The sequence below is a fragment of the Urocampus carinirostris genome, chromosome 19, assembly GCF_059441175.1.
Source record: "Urocampus carinirostris isolate Australia breed hairy pipefish chromosome 19, RoL_Ucar_1.0, whole genome shotgun sequence".
NCBI classification, from domain to species: domain Eukaryota; kingdom Metazoa; phylum Chordata; class Actinopteri; order Syngnathiformes; family Syngnathidae; genus Urocampus; species Urocampus carinirostris.
In genome coordinates this window covers 21,767,452-21,785,402 of record NC_142367.1, presented here as the reverse complement: position 1 = coordinate 21,785,402, position 17,951 = coordinate 21,767,452, and the positions used below count along the sequence as shown (strand labels likewise).

General features: G+C 40.8%; 1 protein-coding gene across 1 annotated transcript; it reads right to left on the bottom strand.

Moving 5' to 3' along the window:
• Positions 1-228: 228 nt before the first annotated feature.
• Positions 229-17,911, bottom strand: rnf40 (ring finger protein 40). The gene is made up of 20 exons (XM_088323844.1): positions 17,845-17,911; positions 13,860-14,008; positions 13,618-13,785; positions 13,234-13,543; positions 12,960-13,160; positions 12,720-12,841; positions 12,494-12,640; positions 11,640-11,714; positions 11,445-11,564; positions 10,682-10,861; positions 10,413-10,548; positions 9,983-10,104; positions 9,634-9,893; positions 9,442-9,559; positions 8,468-8,617; positions 6,751-6,963; positions 5,060-5,185; positions 2,780-2,920; positions 604-705; positions 229-538 (listed from the first exon to the last, which is right to left on the bottom strand). Exons 2-20 carry the CDS (start codon positions 13,995-13,997, stop codon positions 362-364), a joined length of 3,006 nt encoding a protein of 1,001 aa, XP_088179970.1. The 5' UTR covers positions 13,998-14,008; positions 17,845-17,911; the 3' UTR covers positions 229-361.
• Positions 17,912-17,951: the final 40 nt, after the last annotated feature.

Here is a 17,951-nt window from a genome sequence, read left to right as displayed (position 1 = left end):
GGCAACATCAAGTTGACATATTTCAACCTGCAGCTTGTTTTTCTCCTGCGCTTCTCTGAGTATTGTCTCGCGAGTCAATCCCTTAGCAGGCCTGATTTGGCTCGCGGGCCGCCTCTTTGACACCTGTGCCTTAGACCTTTAATTTCATTTCCTGAATGCAAGAAAAAAACGCTTCAAGATGTGTTGTCGAATTCTTCAGAAGAAAAATTGCAGCTGGACACACACGACTAATGAGAATGCCTTCTAAGTGACGTTTATTCGACTACACACAACAACTCGGTCAGTTTGGTCACGTTTGTCCCCCGCTTAACGTCCAAAACAAGTGTGAACTCCCTTGGAAGACTGTCGTCCCCCCCCCCCCCTAAGTGATGTAGATGCGGTGGAAGTCGTTGGCCCCGAAGGCGCAGTTGCACTTGGGGCACTTTCGCTGGCGCGTGTCGTAGCGCATCTTCAGACACTCGTAGCAGAAAACGTGGAAACACTTGGTGAGCACCGTGTCTTTGTCCCGATTGTTGCAGCACGGGCAGCGCAGCTTGGCCTGCAACACACAGCGGCGCGTGACTCAGAACTAGCCGACCTCCTCCTTTTTAACTTTCCTCGTACCTTGTACTGGTTGATTTCCTCTTGGAGGATCTCGTCAGCATCGGAGTACACTTCCACCTTCTTTTGTTTCTCCAGCTTTCGTCTCAGCCGGGAAAGATCCTCCTGGGACCCGTGGAGAACAGAAAGAGATATTTTGCGGGGAGACACCTGCGTGCCGTGGTTTTTGTTCCATTTGATTGGCTGGAAAATTGGGTGGGGAATTCTCACGTCTGATATTCTTTCCAATCGTTTCTTTTCCCGCAAACCTTTTTCATTGATGTCTCCTAAGTGTCTTTTCTTTTAAGACAAGTCAATCCATAAAGAATGCCTCGTGGAGAATATTTGACATTCACGCCACATAAAAGTCCCATTGTAAAATATATCTTTTTTTTAAATTTTTAGTTGTATTTCGACATTTTTACGACATTTCTACTTGTTTTTCTCGTAAAAATACCAATTAACCCGTTTATCTAGTAAAGGGGCGGCAGTAGCTCAGGAGGTAGAGCGATCGTTTTAGGATTAAGGGATCCCAGTTCGAATCCCGGCTTGTCCGTGTTACATGTCGAAGTGTCCTTGGGTAAGACATTGAACCCCTAATTACCCCCAATAAGCAGGTTAGCGCCTTACATGGCTGCACACATCACGGCCGCTATTGGGAAATGTGAAGCACAATGTAAAGCGCTTTGGGAAGTCACTGACTTGAAAAGCGCTATATAAATGCAGATCATTTCATTTCATTTCATTTCAATATGGAAGATATACTCCAAATGAAAATGTTATTTTACTGGGTAAATAAAGATCCCTTAGTTTTTTGGCGGTAAGGGGGAACAGAACCAACGGAGAAAAGTGAAAATCCGCAAAGTAGACCTTCATTAGAGCGTACGTGTGACTTACAGACTGTGAATGAGAGAGAGAGAGAGAAAGAGAGAGAAAGAAAACTAGAGTGTGAGAAAAAGCGAGAGAGAGCAAACTAGGGAGTGTGAGAAAGAGAGAGAACTAGAGTGTTTGCGAGAGAGAGAGAGAGAGAGAGAGAGAGAGAGAGAGAAAAAGAGATAAAAAAACTAGAGAAAGAGAGAGAAAACTACAGTGTTTGCAAAAGAGAGAGAGAACTATGAGAGAGAAAGAGAGAGAACTATAGGTAGAGAAAGAGAGAAAAAACTAGAGTGTGAGAGAAAACTAGAGAGAGAAAATTAGAGAGTGTGAGAGAATGAAAGAGAGGGAAAGAGAAAACTAGATTGTGAGCGAGAGAAAACTAAAGTGTGGGAGAGAGAGAGAGAGAGAGAGAGAGAGAGAGTGTGGGAGAGCAAGTGAGAGAGAGAGAGCGAGAGCGCAAGAAAAAGAGTGAGAGAGTGCGAGAGAGCAAAAGAGAGAGAAAAGGAGTATGGACAAATTGAAATCAACTACTTATCTTAAATAGGACTGTGTTTTTTTTTGATCAAAGCCCTGTGGACTGAGAAAAAGGGCAATTTTTGAGGTGGGGGGGCGCCCTAATCAAAACCCTGGCTGGCTGGGTGTGTGCGCGAGTGAAAACGAGAGAAAGAGAGTGAACAAAGTTTTCAGCATGACGAAGGAGCGGAACATAAATGCCTAGCGAGATACAGATATTGCAGAACAGGTGTCCGGTCACAATACAGTATGAGAGCCAAAATGATATAAATACGCCAATCGGCATCAGAGATCTTAAGTCATAGAGAAGAGGCGCTTGACGATCGGCGTGAATCTTGGCTAAATATAAAAAAACATTATTTTGTTTTCAGTTTTTTTGTGTAGTTAAAATGGAACAGAGGGCAGCGTTTTTGCACTGATGCTACTATTCAAAATACTGTATATCGTCTCTGTCACACAACAAAAACACCTCCCTTAAATTTGTTTTTGTTTGTTCATTCTGTAAATCGTCCCTCTGTGATTTATTGAAAAGTACACCAAAGTTGACACTGTATTTGAGATTTTTATCTTTATTAGTCGTATTCTCTTACAGCAAAAGTCTTAGTGGACTTCAGGAAAGTGAATTCAAGATTTTTAAGACCTTTTTTTAAAAGGCCAATTTGTTGAAATCTTAGACCTTTGATTCAGTAAGTATCACCACTGTGGTTTGTTTTTTAATCTCAAAGATTTGATAGCAAAGACTCCCAAAGGAAACAGAACAAGGTATTGTATTGATTTTTTTACGCGATTGATGTTGTAAAGGGTAAAATACCTGGGCCCGCTTGAGGTTGCTGCTCTCCCTCTCCCGGGCCGTGCGGTTCTCGGCGACGGCGACCTGGATCTCCTTGAGCTTGGCCTGTGTGTGATCCAGCTGCACCTTCTGGTCCTCCGCCAGCTGTGCGGCCTCCACCGCCTGGGGGAAAGAGAGGAAAAAAAACAAATAAAACAACGTCACTCTATAGCAGACATTCCTCAAACTCCGTCATAATTCTAACAACCGATCCTGACTTGAAATTCACAATGTTCCGATGAAAAGTCCAGGTTTGTGAGGACAAAAGGGTAAGAAGGAAATACTCTTGGAAAACAAACTAGGTGTGTCAACCTTTCCTATCCACTCACAGGGTTCGTATACCCTTTTCATGGCCAAATTCAAGCACTTTCAAAAGGTGGCGTCTGTGACTTCAAAATATTCCACTTGCTGACGCCATATTCTGACTGAAATCCTCATTGCAGCCTCTGTCAAACTCCTTTTGTTGCGCGTGCAAGTATGTGAAATTCTTAGATGCGTTCGAATAGACGCTTTCTTTTACAACTTTTTGGGAGTTTGTGGGTTGACATTTGGACTGAATTTCAAACAGTCCTTTTCTAATTTTCACCATTTTCATCCTGGAATATAAGAAAACCGTGAGCACACGCGTCAAATCATTCTCCTCCATCCCCATGCTTCATTTTCTCCAGCGTAATCCGCTGCGTGGCCAGAAAAAAATGAGGATAAAAGTAAGATAAAAGCAGATAGGCGCAGTAAAAAATTGATAAAAATAAATATATATATATATGTATATTTTAAATGAATGTTAAGGGGTTAAAATAAGAAATCCAGTGTGAATCAAGTATTTAGCAGAGCCATAAATATATCTGTAATTTGCACATGAGTAAATGGAAAATATACCTGATTAAGAGAAATCTCTCGCCATATCCATTTTGAGTTGCAGAAAGTTCTTCCCGTGACAATTTACCACTGAGAAACGCTACCTTCATTTTTTGCAGAGCCCATAATAAATGTCCATTATTGATGCGTAATCCTTGAACTAATACACAATTCATAGTGCAGTGTTTTGTTCTTCTTGGGTGTTGTTCTGGCAGTCTTTAAGTCCGCTGTCATTAAACCTACGCTAAATCGACCCAACCGTGACCCGGAGAGTCTATGTAATGATAGACTTGTGCAGCCCTTTCAAGAGCACTTTGCTAGCTAAATAAAATTATATTGCAAGAACACTCAACTTAATAATGAACGATGCATTAACTGTGCAAGAAAATTTAAGCGCCTGATGTTTCCGGTGACGTTATCATCATTGCCTCCCTGCTTGGCGCTCAGCATTAAGGGGTGGAATGGGGGGTTTGCTCACCTAATGACTAAAATGGCTGCGCCCTGTTTGGCTGCGGCTGCATCGGCTCGCTACAGTTTAACTGTACGGGTCAGGTGTATCGACATTTCGTTCTGTGTACATTGTTACAAAGAATGACAATACAAGTAAATTATTATTATTATAAAGTTTCGGGCATTATGGCAATGCACGAAACATCATCCCTCTTGGCCCCGACCAAGGCTAAGGGACTTTGTCATCTTTTTAGAATGAAAAAGCTTGATGCGTTAACGCTGCTTCACTATGGTGTGTGAGTGTGTGCGTGAACGGGATAGTGAGAAGCACATTGTAAAGCGCTTTGGGAGGTCTTCATTGACTTGAAAAGCGCTATATAAATGTAGACCATTTACCCTTTGAGACTTTTTGTAATTTGGGGCACTGCAAATATAGTAAACATGTTTAGGTGTGACATGCATTTGCCCTCTTGGGAGTGACCTGTGGGGGGGCGATGACGTTTCATTAGAAAATGCCATACAAACTAATGTTAGCTGTCCTTTAATCACGAGGGAAGAAATGCAACGGTAAAGCTAAGCTACCAGAGGGCAGTGACTTGTTGAGAAACATGGCAACAATGTCACGCATTTACAAGCACTTCACCCCAAATTCAAGCACTTTTCAATCCTTGAAAACATATCCAAATTCAAACAATGTGACGGATTTTAAGCACTGGTACAACCCCTGCACTCAAAGACTAGCAACACAAACCAAAGTTTGGATGCTAAGGTCTATATATATATAAACAAAGGAATGTTTGGTGACTAACAAGCATTGAAGCCGCGCTTCCTCCAAGCCCCATTAAGGAGCACCGGTGCAAGCAATTCCTCAAGTTTCTCCATCTGGGTGCCATCAAAGAGCGCCGGCTGCTCATTAGTGAGTCACGAGAACAAGGCCGCTCTTGCAAAACTCACCTTCCTCTTGTTGAGTTCCAGTGCTTGTGTCCTGAGGGAAAGCTCCTTCTCCAGCGTGGCCAGCGTGGTCTGAAGAACACCCTCTTTTTCCTCCAACTTCTGCACCACCAGAAGCTGAGCATCCACCTTCCAGGTTAAACAGAAAACAGTTATAATAGTAATAATAATAATGATGATAATGATGAATAGATACTCTATATAACACGCTACAGTGGGTATTAGCACGTCACATTGGGTATTTGTATATTGTATTCTTTTTGCTTTATTATTGTATTGTTCTCAGCACAGGGATGCTGCTGAAAATGTGAATTTCCCTGCGGGGATGAATAAAGTATCTATCTATCTATCTATCTATCAAAACATATCACATAGTGAGTTTTTTTTTGTTTGCTTTGCTAGGGGAAACCTATCATGAATTATTTGCAATGTAAGAAACCTTAATCTATTTTTAAAGAAATAAAGATTTTCGTTTCAACCAAATATATAAAAGTGAAACTGAAACCTGATTAAAAACAAATAAACTACAATAAATTAAAACAAAAATAATGCGTAAATGTAAAAAACATTAAAGAAAATCAAAACATTTAAAAGAAAGCATAGGAAAATATTGAAATAAATACAAACGAATCCAAAATTGTATTTAACAGAAAAAAGGCTGTTATATGAATTACCGTAATTTTATATTATGGTATTACAGTATGCAACTTTTTAATTTATTTTTTCATGCACACTTACAGATTTGTTTTTATTTTTACCTTTATCAGTTTGAATTTAGGACTTTTTGTTCTAACATAGTTTTGCACTTCAATCAAGCACTATTAAGTGTTTGTGTGGCGCCATCTGGTGGAAATTTGGAAAACGTTGAAGTGTGTTGAGGAGCTTTGTTCACGCTTTACCATTTCATTGTGTCAGACACAGACAATTATAAATCCCGCTTGGGGGACTGATGTAAGGGTGCCCAGACTGCTAGCTTGGCATCTGGTTTAAATTTTGACTCCATTATAATTCATGAAATCCTGGTTATAGAAGGTGTTAAGTTTATTTTGTATTGTCCATAGGTGTGAATGAGCGAATGAGTTGTCTGTCCCTGTGTGCCCTGCGATTGGCTGGCAACCAGTTCAGGGTGTCCCCTGCCCACTGCCCGGAGATGGCTGGGATGGGCTCCAGCCCCCCCGCGACCCTAATGAGGATAAGCGGTACGGCTGATGAGATGAGATGAGATGAGATTAAACCCCCACAAAGGTGGTTTCATAGGATGCCAGTTCCTTATTTTGACTATTATAAGTCCACTGTTGTTTGTTGTTTTGACAATTACATAATTGTCGCTATCAGCCAATCATGTTGCTGTCCTTTGATTCCACAGCCCTTGAGGCTGATCTTCTTTTTGAAACCTTGAGGATTAAATAAAAAGATAGGGCTCAAGGAAGGCCTTAGATTAGGGATAGAGAATCCCTTATCTGAAAGCTTTTCTCCCTGTCCTCCTTGCAAGTTCAATCTCCAATAATGTCTTCTCTCCTTATTTTGAGTGTTTACTAAAGTTTAAACAAAACAGATGGAATCACGGTCCTCATTAGCATGAAAACTTTCTCTTTAATTTGAATCAAAGTCCAATTTTTCTCTTGCTTTCCCAACTGCTCAAATCCAGAAGTATGGTCAATGCTAAGCTAACATGATCCGGTTTGGCTTCCCACCTGCGTCTTGAAAGTGAGGACCTGGTCGGCCAGCTCCTCCTTCTCCTCCTTGAGCAGCTTGTAGATCTGATTGGACTTGATGCGCTCGCTCATCAGCTTAAAGTTGGCGTCGTCCTTCTCGCGCAGTTGCTGCAACAGCCGGCTGTTCTGCTCCTGCATGTCCTCGAAGGCCTGGCCCGTCACGTCCATCTCGCTCAGCAGCGCTTCCTCCTCCTCCAGAAATGCAGTAAAAGTAGCACATGACAAGACGTGAGGAAATGTTTCTAATTTCTGCAACCTCTGAACAAAACCGCAAAGGCTGAATTTGATTTGCTTGGTTTGATACGCCTCGTGGGGCAGCTTGCACAAATCACTCAGGCAGCTTCTATTATACATATTTTTTGTTCCGAACAACCAGATTTGGGCAGAAAAGAATTATATTGGTTAAATGGAAAACATCCTGTGTCACTGAGCCTGAGGCACTGGGGAAAGCGGTTTGAGCCTGCACTGCATTAGTTGAACTGGACCTCCCAAGCAGAAGGTGCTGAAGGCTATACGAATATGACTGTTTCTCTTTGAGCTCATCAGATTTGTACCGGGGTTCTTCAACAGGGGATGTTACTTCAAGGACTCTTGTAAAATAACTGCCATGTGCACTCCAAATTGCCCTAAGAATCATTATTTTCAACAAGGATATATGGAAAATAACTGCACTCAATTGAAATGAATTCAATATTTCGCTATCTCTGCTATTTGTCTTTACTGATTCCACTCACATCATTGCAAGCAGAAGAGCAAATCTACAAAAGAAAAGTCCGTGCTGCCAATGTATTTCTTCGGATGCTATGTTTAGTAACCTTACCGAACTCCTAGGAAATATGAAAAAAAAGAAAATAACTATTTCCACATTGTTTTCCATACGGTAAAAATCAAAATTGCTTGACTAAAAGAGGTTAAAAAAATGATGATTAAAGTTATCAATACATCATTTATACAGCTGACACTTTGGTAATAATCATGAAAACTAACTAATGGCTAGGTAGCTAACATTTCACACGACTTCCATGCCTCTCACAGGGGCAGGCCGTACATACACACACACACACACACACACACACACACACACACACACACAGGAATGAGGAAAAAATAGCAAGACTGTCCGGTCCCTGACCACCAGCCTTAACAAGTTTTCTTGTGGAACCCCCATTTGTGATGTCTCCCACCAAGCTAGGATGAAGTAATTTACTTCAATATTTGTATCCCCAAATAAAGTTATGCTGTTTTTACAAACTAACATTTTTCTGTTATACAACTGCTGTGTCCACCAACTTATAATTTTAGTGGGGGGTAGGGACTAGGGAGGTTCCCCAGTGCAGCACTAAAAATTCCTCAAGGTCAGAAGGTGCAATGGTTTTAATATCACGAGTAAAACATGAGCTAATGTAGGTGTGTCCACTATGTCCCTGTGGCTCTAATTTAAAATTCACAACCCTGCTGAAGTGACACTCGACCTCAGGGAGATTAGATTTTTTGGCTATTCCGCATCTCACAACAGCCTTCCATATGTGTAACGTCACTTTCAGACCTGGGAGATTTGGAGATTGTTACACCAGAGGCGCACCCTCATTTCAATTTCGAGGCATCGAGGTCATTCTATGGCCCCTCCCGATACTATTGCATCACAGTCCAAATGCTTTAACGTTCTGCAAAGTTCAGCACGCGTGTGTGTGAATACCTGCTTGGTGGCCCCAAGCTTCTTCTGCAGATGCTCGATGGTATCTTCTGCCACTCGGATCTTTCTGAGGGCATCTTCATCCGCCAGCTTTTTGCTCTCTTTCTTTTCGCGCTCCTCCAGCTCGCGCACACGCGTCCGCAAATCATCCACCTATATGAGGTTGTCATTGTTAGAAAGGCAATGTATACGATGCGTTTCAGGCGTTGAAACTCAATTCAAATTACAATAAACCCGACCTCGTGTTCTGTATTCTGATTTATTAAACAGTCACAAAGATAGTAGTTATCGGTCATACATAATTAAAAACGAGTGTAAAACGGTTTTGCTTTTTGATCCTAATGAATTAATTGTAAAATAATTGTAAAGAAAACAAAGGTTTTTACTTCACAGATGTTGCCTATCACGGTCTCATTTTGGAACCTAACTACTGTGATAAACAAGAGATCACTGTATTTAGTTTTGTTTGGACTTTACCTAAACCTTTTGGCATGGAACAAAGTCTTTTTTTAAATGTTTTTTTGTGGCCTTGCAATTATGAGTATCTAAAACTAGGACAAACAGATAAAGCACCAGGATGTGAGTAAATTGTGTCCTCTTTCACAATTTCAAATAAAGCTATAAAGTCTATTACATTTTAGTGGAACGTTTATCATTACAGTGTGAAATATTTACAAATTATTACTTATTAAATCCCACCCTAGTTTGACACAATCTTATTTTGTGTTACAAAGTCAAAAATGCCACTTGACCAACTTTTTGGAGTATATTTGCCTTAGAAGTTATGCTGAGAATGTCAAAAATACTTTCAAAATTTATGGGGGAAAATGAATAAAGTCAAAGAAAATGCATTTGAAATCTCTGAATCCCTGAAAAACAAATTGATCCCAAAAACCTTATTAATGTAAGGAGAAAATGAAAACAATTTGAAACTTTTTGAAGGAAGAACAAAAATCATAAGATGGAAGAAATCGGACCTCTGCTTTGGATTTGCGCTCAGCAGCCATGAGCTGCACTTTGTCTCTCTGCTCCTTTGGAGCCGATTTGTACATGTCCAACAAAAGCTTCATTTCCTTTTGGGACTCCTGAGCTTTTCTGGAGGACGACAAAGTAAGAAAAGATGTGACATGACTGCAGAGTCAACGATTTCACACGGAAGATGGACACACTTGAGTTCCACTCGGAGCATCTTCAAGGTGTCCGAGTCTTTCCTCTTAAGCTCGTCGCTGCGCTGCCTCTCCCGCTCTCTTTCACGCTCCCTTTCACGCTCTGCCTCTCTCTCCCGCTCGCGAGCTCTCTGCCTTTCCAGCTCCTTTCTCCTCTCCTCTTCTTCCTCTTGGTCCTCATCCTCTTCTTTTTTCACGTCCACAGCGTCGCCGCTCGACTCCTCCAGGGGTAGAATGCCGGCGTCGCTGTTCAGGCAGCGGAGCTTATAGACCAAACAAAACAGTGTCATTTTCTTCCGCTTGAAGAACTTCAGTCACGCGAAGGCGAACGGCATCAACGTCAAACAGCTACCTTGTTGATTTCAATCTGGGTTTCGCGCAGCTTCCTCTTGAAGCGCTGCAAGTCGCCTTTTAGCTGCAGGTTGTGATTCTGAAGGCTGCTGATTAAATGTCGCATCTCCCTGTTGATTGGTCCTGGAGAAGATGATAGAATTGTAAACAATTCGTATCCTATGCGGTGTGTGTTAACCTAAAACCTTTATAGTCCAATATCCTTTTTCCCCACTAAAATGAACATTGGTGGTTGTTATGTGATACTGTCTTGTGTTCTGTTAATATGCTTATTTTCTTCAATGGAACCGGAAAGAAAATTATCTTGGTTATTTCTTACAGTTTACAATAATAATTTAAGATGCTAAAACCATAATAAGGACAAAATTGAAACATCCAGTCAAAACAAATTTGGAAAAAATGACTGCAGAAGAAAAAAACAAAGACAATACCAGCTTGCTCATTGGCAGCGAGATTTTGCTCAAATTCGATGCGCAACATCTCGTATTCTTTGCGCACTTGGGCCAGTGTGTCCTCCAGTTGGATGACTTCAGTACGCAGCTTCTTCTGCAGCGACAGCTCGTCACTCTGAGTGGGCAGATGCACAAAAGTGGCATTGAGATACATCAGGATTTTCTCACAGGGTACGTGCAGAGGAATCTCAAAAAAATGGCATTGTAAGTTTAATGTACTTTTAGTGACGCCGGTTATTCAATTGTACCTCCATGTGCTCAATCTGTCTTAAGTGGGCGTTCTTGGCTGTGAGAAGGAGGGCCCGGGCTTCGTCCAGCTGAGTTTTTACTCCCAGGGACTCGTTATAGAGCAGCGAGAACTGGGACTGTAGACATTTGTACTCCAGCGTCTCCTTCACGACATCTTCCGGAATATTACGCAAATCCATCTGGAGCCAAGAAGTCATGTTGGAATGAATCACACATTCTCTAATCACTCAATAAAGCAACTAAGGTTTACACAGTGCTAAATAAAAAAACTCCAATAATAAACAGTTTTATGGTTGTATAAAATAAGGGAGTGACTCTTGTTTGTTCACTGCTTTTCTCAAGATGCATTTTGGGAGACATCCAAAACGCCAGGGATAAGGAATATGATTTACTAATGCACAATAAACATGAAAAAATGTGCGCATAAAGAGTGATTTTGGAACCACCCTGAGTGTCCAACTCCATTTAAGCATCCACTTCCCTGACACCTGCTTTGTTTAGTTTAACAAAATTGAACTTGAGCTGTGGTTTGTCTGGCCGCCCGTCAATGTGGTCGGCCCCGTTGGGAGCCAAACAAACACATCGAGAACTTGCTAAAAGCTGGGAATGGGTCCAGCTGATGTCATGCACAATGCACTCAGCCCTGAGCTAAATTGCTAGCCTTGCAGATGTCATGAGAACATGCAAACTGCAGCCCCCCATTAGGACGAGGACTTAAACATCGCCGCCAGAAACGACGTGGAAAGAGGTGTCCGAAATCACCTTGAGCTTTTCGCTCTCCTTCACGGCCTCTTGCAGCTCCACTTGCAGCTTCTCCAATTCTGCCATGCGGCTGTTGGCCAACTCTTGGATATGCTCTAGTTCTGTGTTAAGACTCTCAAACTGAAAAGGAAGCCCAAACATATATATGAATGAAAGAAATGAAAATGAGAGGAAGTTGTTTTCACAAGCACGCACCTTTTGAATAGTTAGTGTAATTTGGCCCCCAGCAAGCCCACCTGAGCTGCCGGTGCAGCTGTAGCCAGACTTCAGCTGCAGAACACAAAAATTGACAAGAGGTTATTAAATATTAAAATCTATCAAGACTACAACTCCTATTTAGATCCGTCATTCCACTTTTGTTCCTCACATTAACCAATCCATTTTTTTGCAAATCGCGGTATGTTTGATTTAAAGTGAATGCACGTTATTTATGAACACAGTTGAGGAAGCGAGAGTTTAACTCTAGTTTATTTGGATTTATTAACTTCCTGTCTCTAACATTCCAGAACAATCATAGCAATGCATTTTCCAACGATGCAAAATATCCACCTTCCCCCTCACGGTTAAAATTGAGCTTATGAGAGGCAGGTTAGATGATGGTTTAATTACCAGGCAATCAGAGGACACATAGAGGGAATTTTGATGAAAATTGAATCTGTACTTGTGTGAACCCCATGAAGGGTTACTACCAGGGACAAGAAAACAATGATGCCTCTTTGTTCTGTTGTCAGTAGTTAGCACAAAGGAAAGCATGAGTAGTCCACACTTATGTTGGGAAGATAAAAACAGTGAGGCAAACCTGCCAACTGTCCTTTATATTACTTTCCCCCTCATATTGTGCTTCAAAATAATTTAATACATGTTCATTTATAATTCCATTATTTATTTGTTTTGGAGTAAGTGAGAAATTGTAGGGTCCTACTATTCCTTAGTGTTAAACGCACACTTTAGAAAATACATGTGTAATATGTCGAGAAGAAAACTAAGGCTAACTCCATAAAAAGACAAACTGATATCACTTCACATAAATGAAAACAACAAAATTGCACCTGCTCCATGGCCTCTGCCAGGTGCTTGTTGAGCTTTTGTTCTCTGTTCCGGAGTTTCTCAATGTCCCACTGAAGGTCCTCCACCGTGGTTTCCATTTCCGACACCTTGGTCTCCGCACTGGTCACCTTGTCTACCCATTCGTTGTACTGCCACGGAAAAGGATCATTGATAACTTGATCGCGCGCCACAAGTACGCAGACATCGCGTACCACCGTGACGTCTTACCTCCATGAATGTTTTGTGATGCCGACCTTGCAGCAAGGTGGCCTGGTCCCGAAGTCTGCGGTTTTCATCTAGTAGAGTGCGATTGACGGCGCCCACGCTGACCAGGCTCTCGTCCTCGCATGCTGCGGTAAAAGAATGTTCTAGGATCACTTGTTAAATTTAACATTACAGAGCAAACATAGTTCTCTTTGATCAACTCATTCTCAAGTAATATTTCCAACTTCCAAACCGTTGACTTACTCGCAGCTTGGATCTGCTTGCACATGTCATCAATACAGCTGTGCAGCCTGTCAAAGGCGCACACGAGGCAGGCGATGGCATCTTTGCTGAAGAGCATGCGGTCTTGGAGATGCAGCGTGACCTCCTCCTCACTGCTGTGCTCCAGCGTGGCCAAAAACCCTTTGGCGCTGTCGCTCAAGGGAGGAGGCGGCGTTGGCAATGCTTCCAGGACAAAAGAACAAATGAATACATCCAACCTTTGGCCAGAAATAGCCCAAAAGCACAAAATGGCAACCTGTTGTTGATTCCCGTGGTGGCTCTGTGGCAGTGACTTCTGATCCTTCAGGTGGTGGAGGTTGTTGTAGGGTTTCCTGATGTCCTCCTTTTATTATTTCATCTTGCTGCGTATGCTCTGGTTGCTTCCTTTCATTCAGTGCGTCAGGGAGTGGAGGTGGCGGCACAACAGGTGTTGGTAAGGCTATACTGACACCATCAGTCTCCATTGGTACAGCCTCAGGAAGAGGAGCAGGTGGGGGTACTGGCGTCGATGGTAAAGGGGGCTCTGGTTCAACACATTTGTGTAGAACATGGAGCTTTTCTTCCAGCTGCAATACAAACTTGATCTTAAATCATGCTATCAGTAAAAAGATTGATGCCCCGATATATTGCGCGGTAGTACCTCGGACCAGTAGCGGTTTACAATCAGCAGGGTGGTGTCATCAGTCGCTTGCCTCTTTTCAAGCTTCTCTATTTTCTCTCGTAACTCATCCTCCATTGCCTGCCGCTGCTCCAAGCGCTCAGTGAGCTTCTTGTTTTTAAACTGAATCACTTTCATGTCCATTTCCTCCTGCACACCAAATAATAGAGAGTTGCAAGGTGGGAATTCAAGGGAAGGGCAGGTTACATTGTGAATGGGTTTACCGTGGACGAGACTCCTGCAATGCGAATGGGCTCGATGAGGGTGGTGGTGGTCTTCTCTTCCTTTTTGCCTTTCTTCTCCGGTGGGCCGGGAGGACTATCCCCACCGGAGGGACGTTTTGTTCCCCCTGCACCTGACATGTTGACTTCCCCTGTTTAAAAGTCATAATTTGGGGACATTTAGACTTGTTGTGAAGTACCATCACTCTGACATGCTTTATATTGATTTATATTTTACTGCCATCGAGGATTTTAGCCTCGTTTGCGTAATACCCCCCGTCCCCTGCTTAATTTGTCAAAACGAGAGTAAAGGTAGACTACATTTCAATTGTTCGTCACTGAGTTATATCCGTCTATGCCAGGGGTCATTTACATGGGAACAAATGGCTCAGAGATTAAAATATACTTTGTCATCAGTACTGTTTCATTACTGACGAGCACAGAATAGAATCTAGTGCACACATAGCTGTCATAACACAAGTAAAACGGTTTCGTTCAGTATACCAAGAGCATACTTCCATCGACAGTTTACAGTCAAGGTGTCAAACAAACAGACCCCGTCTGGCTGTCAGTGGCTAGGGAATCATTTTTATACTATTTACTGTTGAGACATTTAATGGTAAAAACCCACAGAAAAAATGCAATCAGCCAGAAACGCCAGCCAAGCACACAAAGCAATTTGATTGCACATCTCTCTGCCCATCATCGTCTGCACCGAAGGTAAATACGTCAGTATCCTCGTTTGCAGCATTTTGTGACATTTTAATAAAAGTCAAGTCATGTTTTTTTGTATTGCCATTTATCACAAGGAGTCTCAAAGGGCTGCACAGACCACATACTATTGCAAACTACAGACTACATCATCTCCTGAGCTAAAAACTACATGAGAGCAAGGAAAAACTCAAAACCTCAACATGAGGTAAATAAAGAAACCTTGAGAAAGTTGTTAGTTGTTATCTATTAGCATGTACTCGTAGAGAAATTATTAATTTTTGAACTTTTTAAACACACCTCTAACTACACACTCCACTTTTCAATGCATAATTATTTTTAGCATAAAATTATAGTGAAAGAACACACTTAATCCACTTGGTTTAGGGTGTTGAATGACAATCTAAGATTGGTTAATATTGTTTTAATAATTCTCTTTCTTTCTATTTCAGTTTCATGACCAGTCCTGTACAAGATTAATAAACCTATTATCAGTCGAAAAAAATGTACTTTTGTGCGCACAGATAGGATTTCAGAATGAACCTTAATCTGTTTTCATATCAGTCACATAAAAATCCAGCACTTCATCCAAAATTCAGGCACTTTTCAATCCTTGAAAACACAACAATAAAATTCAAGCATTTTCAAGGATTTCGAGCACCTGTAAGAAACCTGAATGGTATCAATTTTTGTTTTTTAATTAGGTCTATTTACTTCATACAATATTTAATTAACCAGTCAAAACCCCAATCTGTATAAGAGAGCTCAAATAAATAACTGTACACAGTAGAAACATGCATTTCATTTATGGAACGATGTAAGATAACCTTAAAAATGTATCTGATTTACATGAATTAAAAAAACAAGAAATCATACTATACTTGTTTTAGATTTTCGAAAATCAAAATAAAAACAGAACAAAAACAATAATTTAACAACAAAATAACGTTACATAATCTGTTCGAAAAGGGGTAGTCAGAAGCAAAATGCTTAAATTACCTACCCCTTCATCTTCCCAACCAAATATACCAATGATATCACAATTGTAGTGATATTAATAATGAGTTTTGATATAAGAATAGCAACAATAACAAAGTTAACTCGACGCACGATTCCCAATCTCCCGCACCACTCATACCCCACCCTCCTCATCTCTGTATACCGCCAGGAATGTTCCTTTGTATCTAAACCTGAACAAGTGAATTGTTGGACACCGTTTGATCTTGTCTTGCAATCCGTTCCAAAGCTTAACTCCACACACAGACACACACATACTTTTCCTGGTGGTTCTCACCTTTGGGATTATGAATTCACTACAGTCCCTTAAGTTATAATTTTCGTCTTTCCGAATGAATAATTTACGGATGTTTTCTGGCACTATGTTTTTGTTGACCTTAAATAGCAGTTGTGCAGTGAAAAATTTTACTAAATTATCTAATTTTAATAATTTGGACTGCAGGAATAAAATATTAGTATGATCTCGATATCCTACCCTGTGTATGGTTCTAATTGCACGTTTTTGGAGGATAAAAAGGGGGTGTAGTCAACTTTTGTAATGACTGCCCCAGACTTCTGCACAATATGTTAAGTATGGAGGAACTAGAGAACAATATAATAAATACAATGCATTATCATTTAAAATAAATTTGGCTTTATTAATTATTGAAATGCTTTTAGATACTTTAGTTTGTAGATAAAATAACTCTGCTTGCACCTTGTTTTGAAACCATTCAGAAAATGATAAAGGTCAAAAAGCCTCAACGAGGCTAAGTAATTGCGGGAGCGAGACAAGTTTAAAGTGATGAACAAGATGATATGGGACGTAGGCTCTGGAATTATTATTTTTTAAATGTATCAAATTATCTGTGACATAAAATGCGCTGAAATTGTAGATTTTGTCTGGAGTGTAAGTTAGGCGGTTTTGCTGAAATTGGTCTCAAAATGTATGGTATGTTTTCGTTCGCCTGTGTCCCTGCGTTCTATACGCATCATTTTTGCTGGGGACGCATAGTGTCAAATCAACGTGCGTCCCCGGGACGCAACTTTTCTGACACAAAATTGTCATTATTACCCGATTAGTTTTTTTTTTTTAACAAAGATTTCGCGCACTCCAATATTTTCGTCAGGCAGATCCGCCGTTGTTGTTTTGGTCTCGCGGTTCGAGTTTTTGTCTGCACGCCGATCTCGGCAAAGGAGATCTCGTTGCTTCGAGATGACGTCATTGTTGTGGTGGTTGTCGTCGAGGGAAGGTGAAGGTTAAGTATGCCTCCGACAAAACAGTTAGTATTAGGTGAAAATCAACACAAAATATGTAATTTCTCCGGTGTCAGTAATAAGCCGAAACATAATGCAGAAAGTGATAACAACGACAATAATTCCGGCACGAAAAAACGGCGGAGAAATTCTTCGGAAGATCGCGGAGGCAAGGAAAACACGTGAGTTGAAGCGAACGATCCGACGAAAGAAAATAAACAAAGGAATACTCCTAGCAAGAAAAGGACTTTTCTGCCAAAATGGACTCAATTATATTCCTGGTGACGCTATGAGGAGGATGATAATGGGTTGGACCTTGAGAAGGCATTACAACTGTGGCGGGACAGCAAACCACGAAGAATATATGAACTGAAAAATCTGAAGTGATAACTGCTTTGTATTACCAATTAACTGTGATGATTAAAACTGAACGAATATAAAGACTAATATTTCAGCAATATTATTTTGTATAATGTACAATATTTTTGTGAACTGAAAAATCTGAAGTGATAACTGCTTTGTATTGCCAATTAACTGTGATAATTAAAATTTAATTAAAATACAAATATAATTATTTCAGTAAAAAAAAAAATTGTAGGATGTACAATATTGTCTGAACTGAAAAATCTTGAAGTGATAACTGATTTGTATTATCAATAAACTGTGATGATTAAAACTGAATGAATATATAGATTTATATTATATATTTGTCGCCGATTTACAATTTCAACCTTGATTACACTAAATTTTGGGGACCCATAGATCTCTGTTGGGACCCATAGATTTTTGAGCATGCGATCCCCGGGACCCATCATTTTTCACAGGTTAAATGAACATTGCACTTGGTATATGTTTAGCTAGTACTAGCCACACTCACCAAGGTACGGTAGCTAATGCTAATACCGCCTCCCAACACTACACTGAATTCCAGCACGACTGAATCATAATTCAACAAACACAATTCAAATAACAGTATTTAAAAAGTGTTAAGATAGACTGTTTTAGCTTTTATTTAGATACAAACCTTCTGAGGGCGAGTTGACGAGACGCTTCAAGACATTGGAGCAGCAAGCGGAAGTGACGACGCGTACTTCCGCTTATGGGATTCACAACGTTACTGACGGATACTTT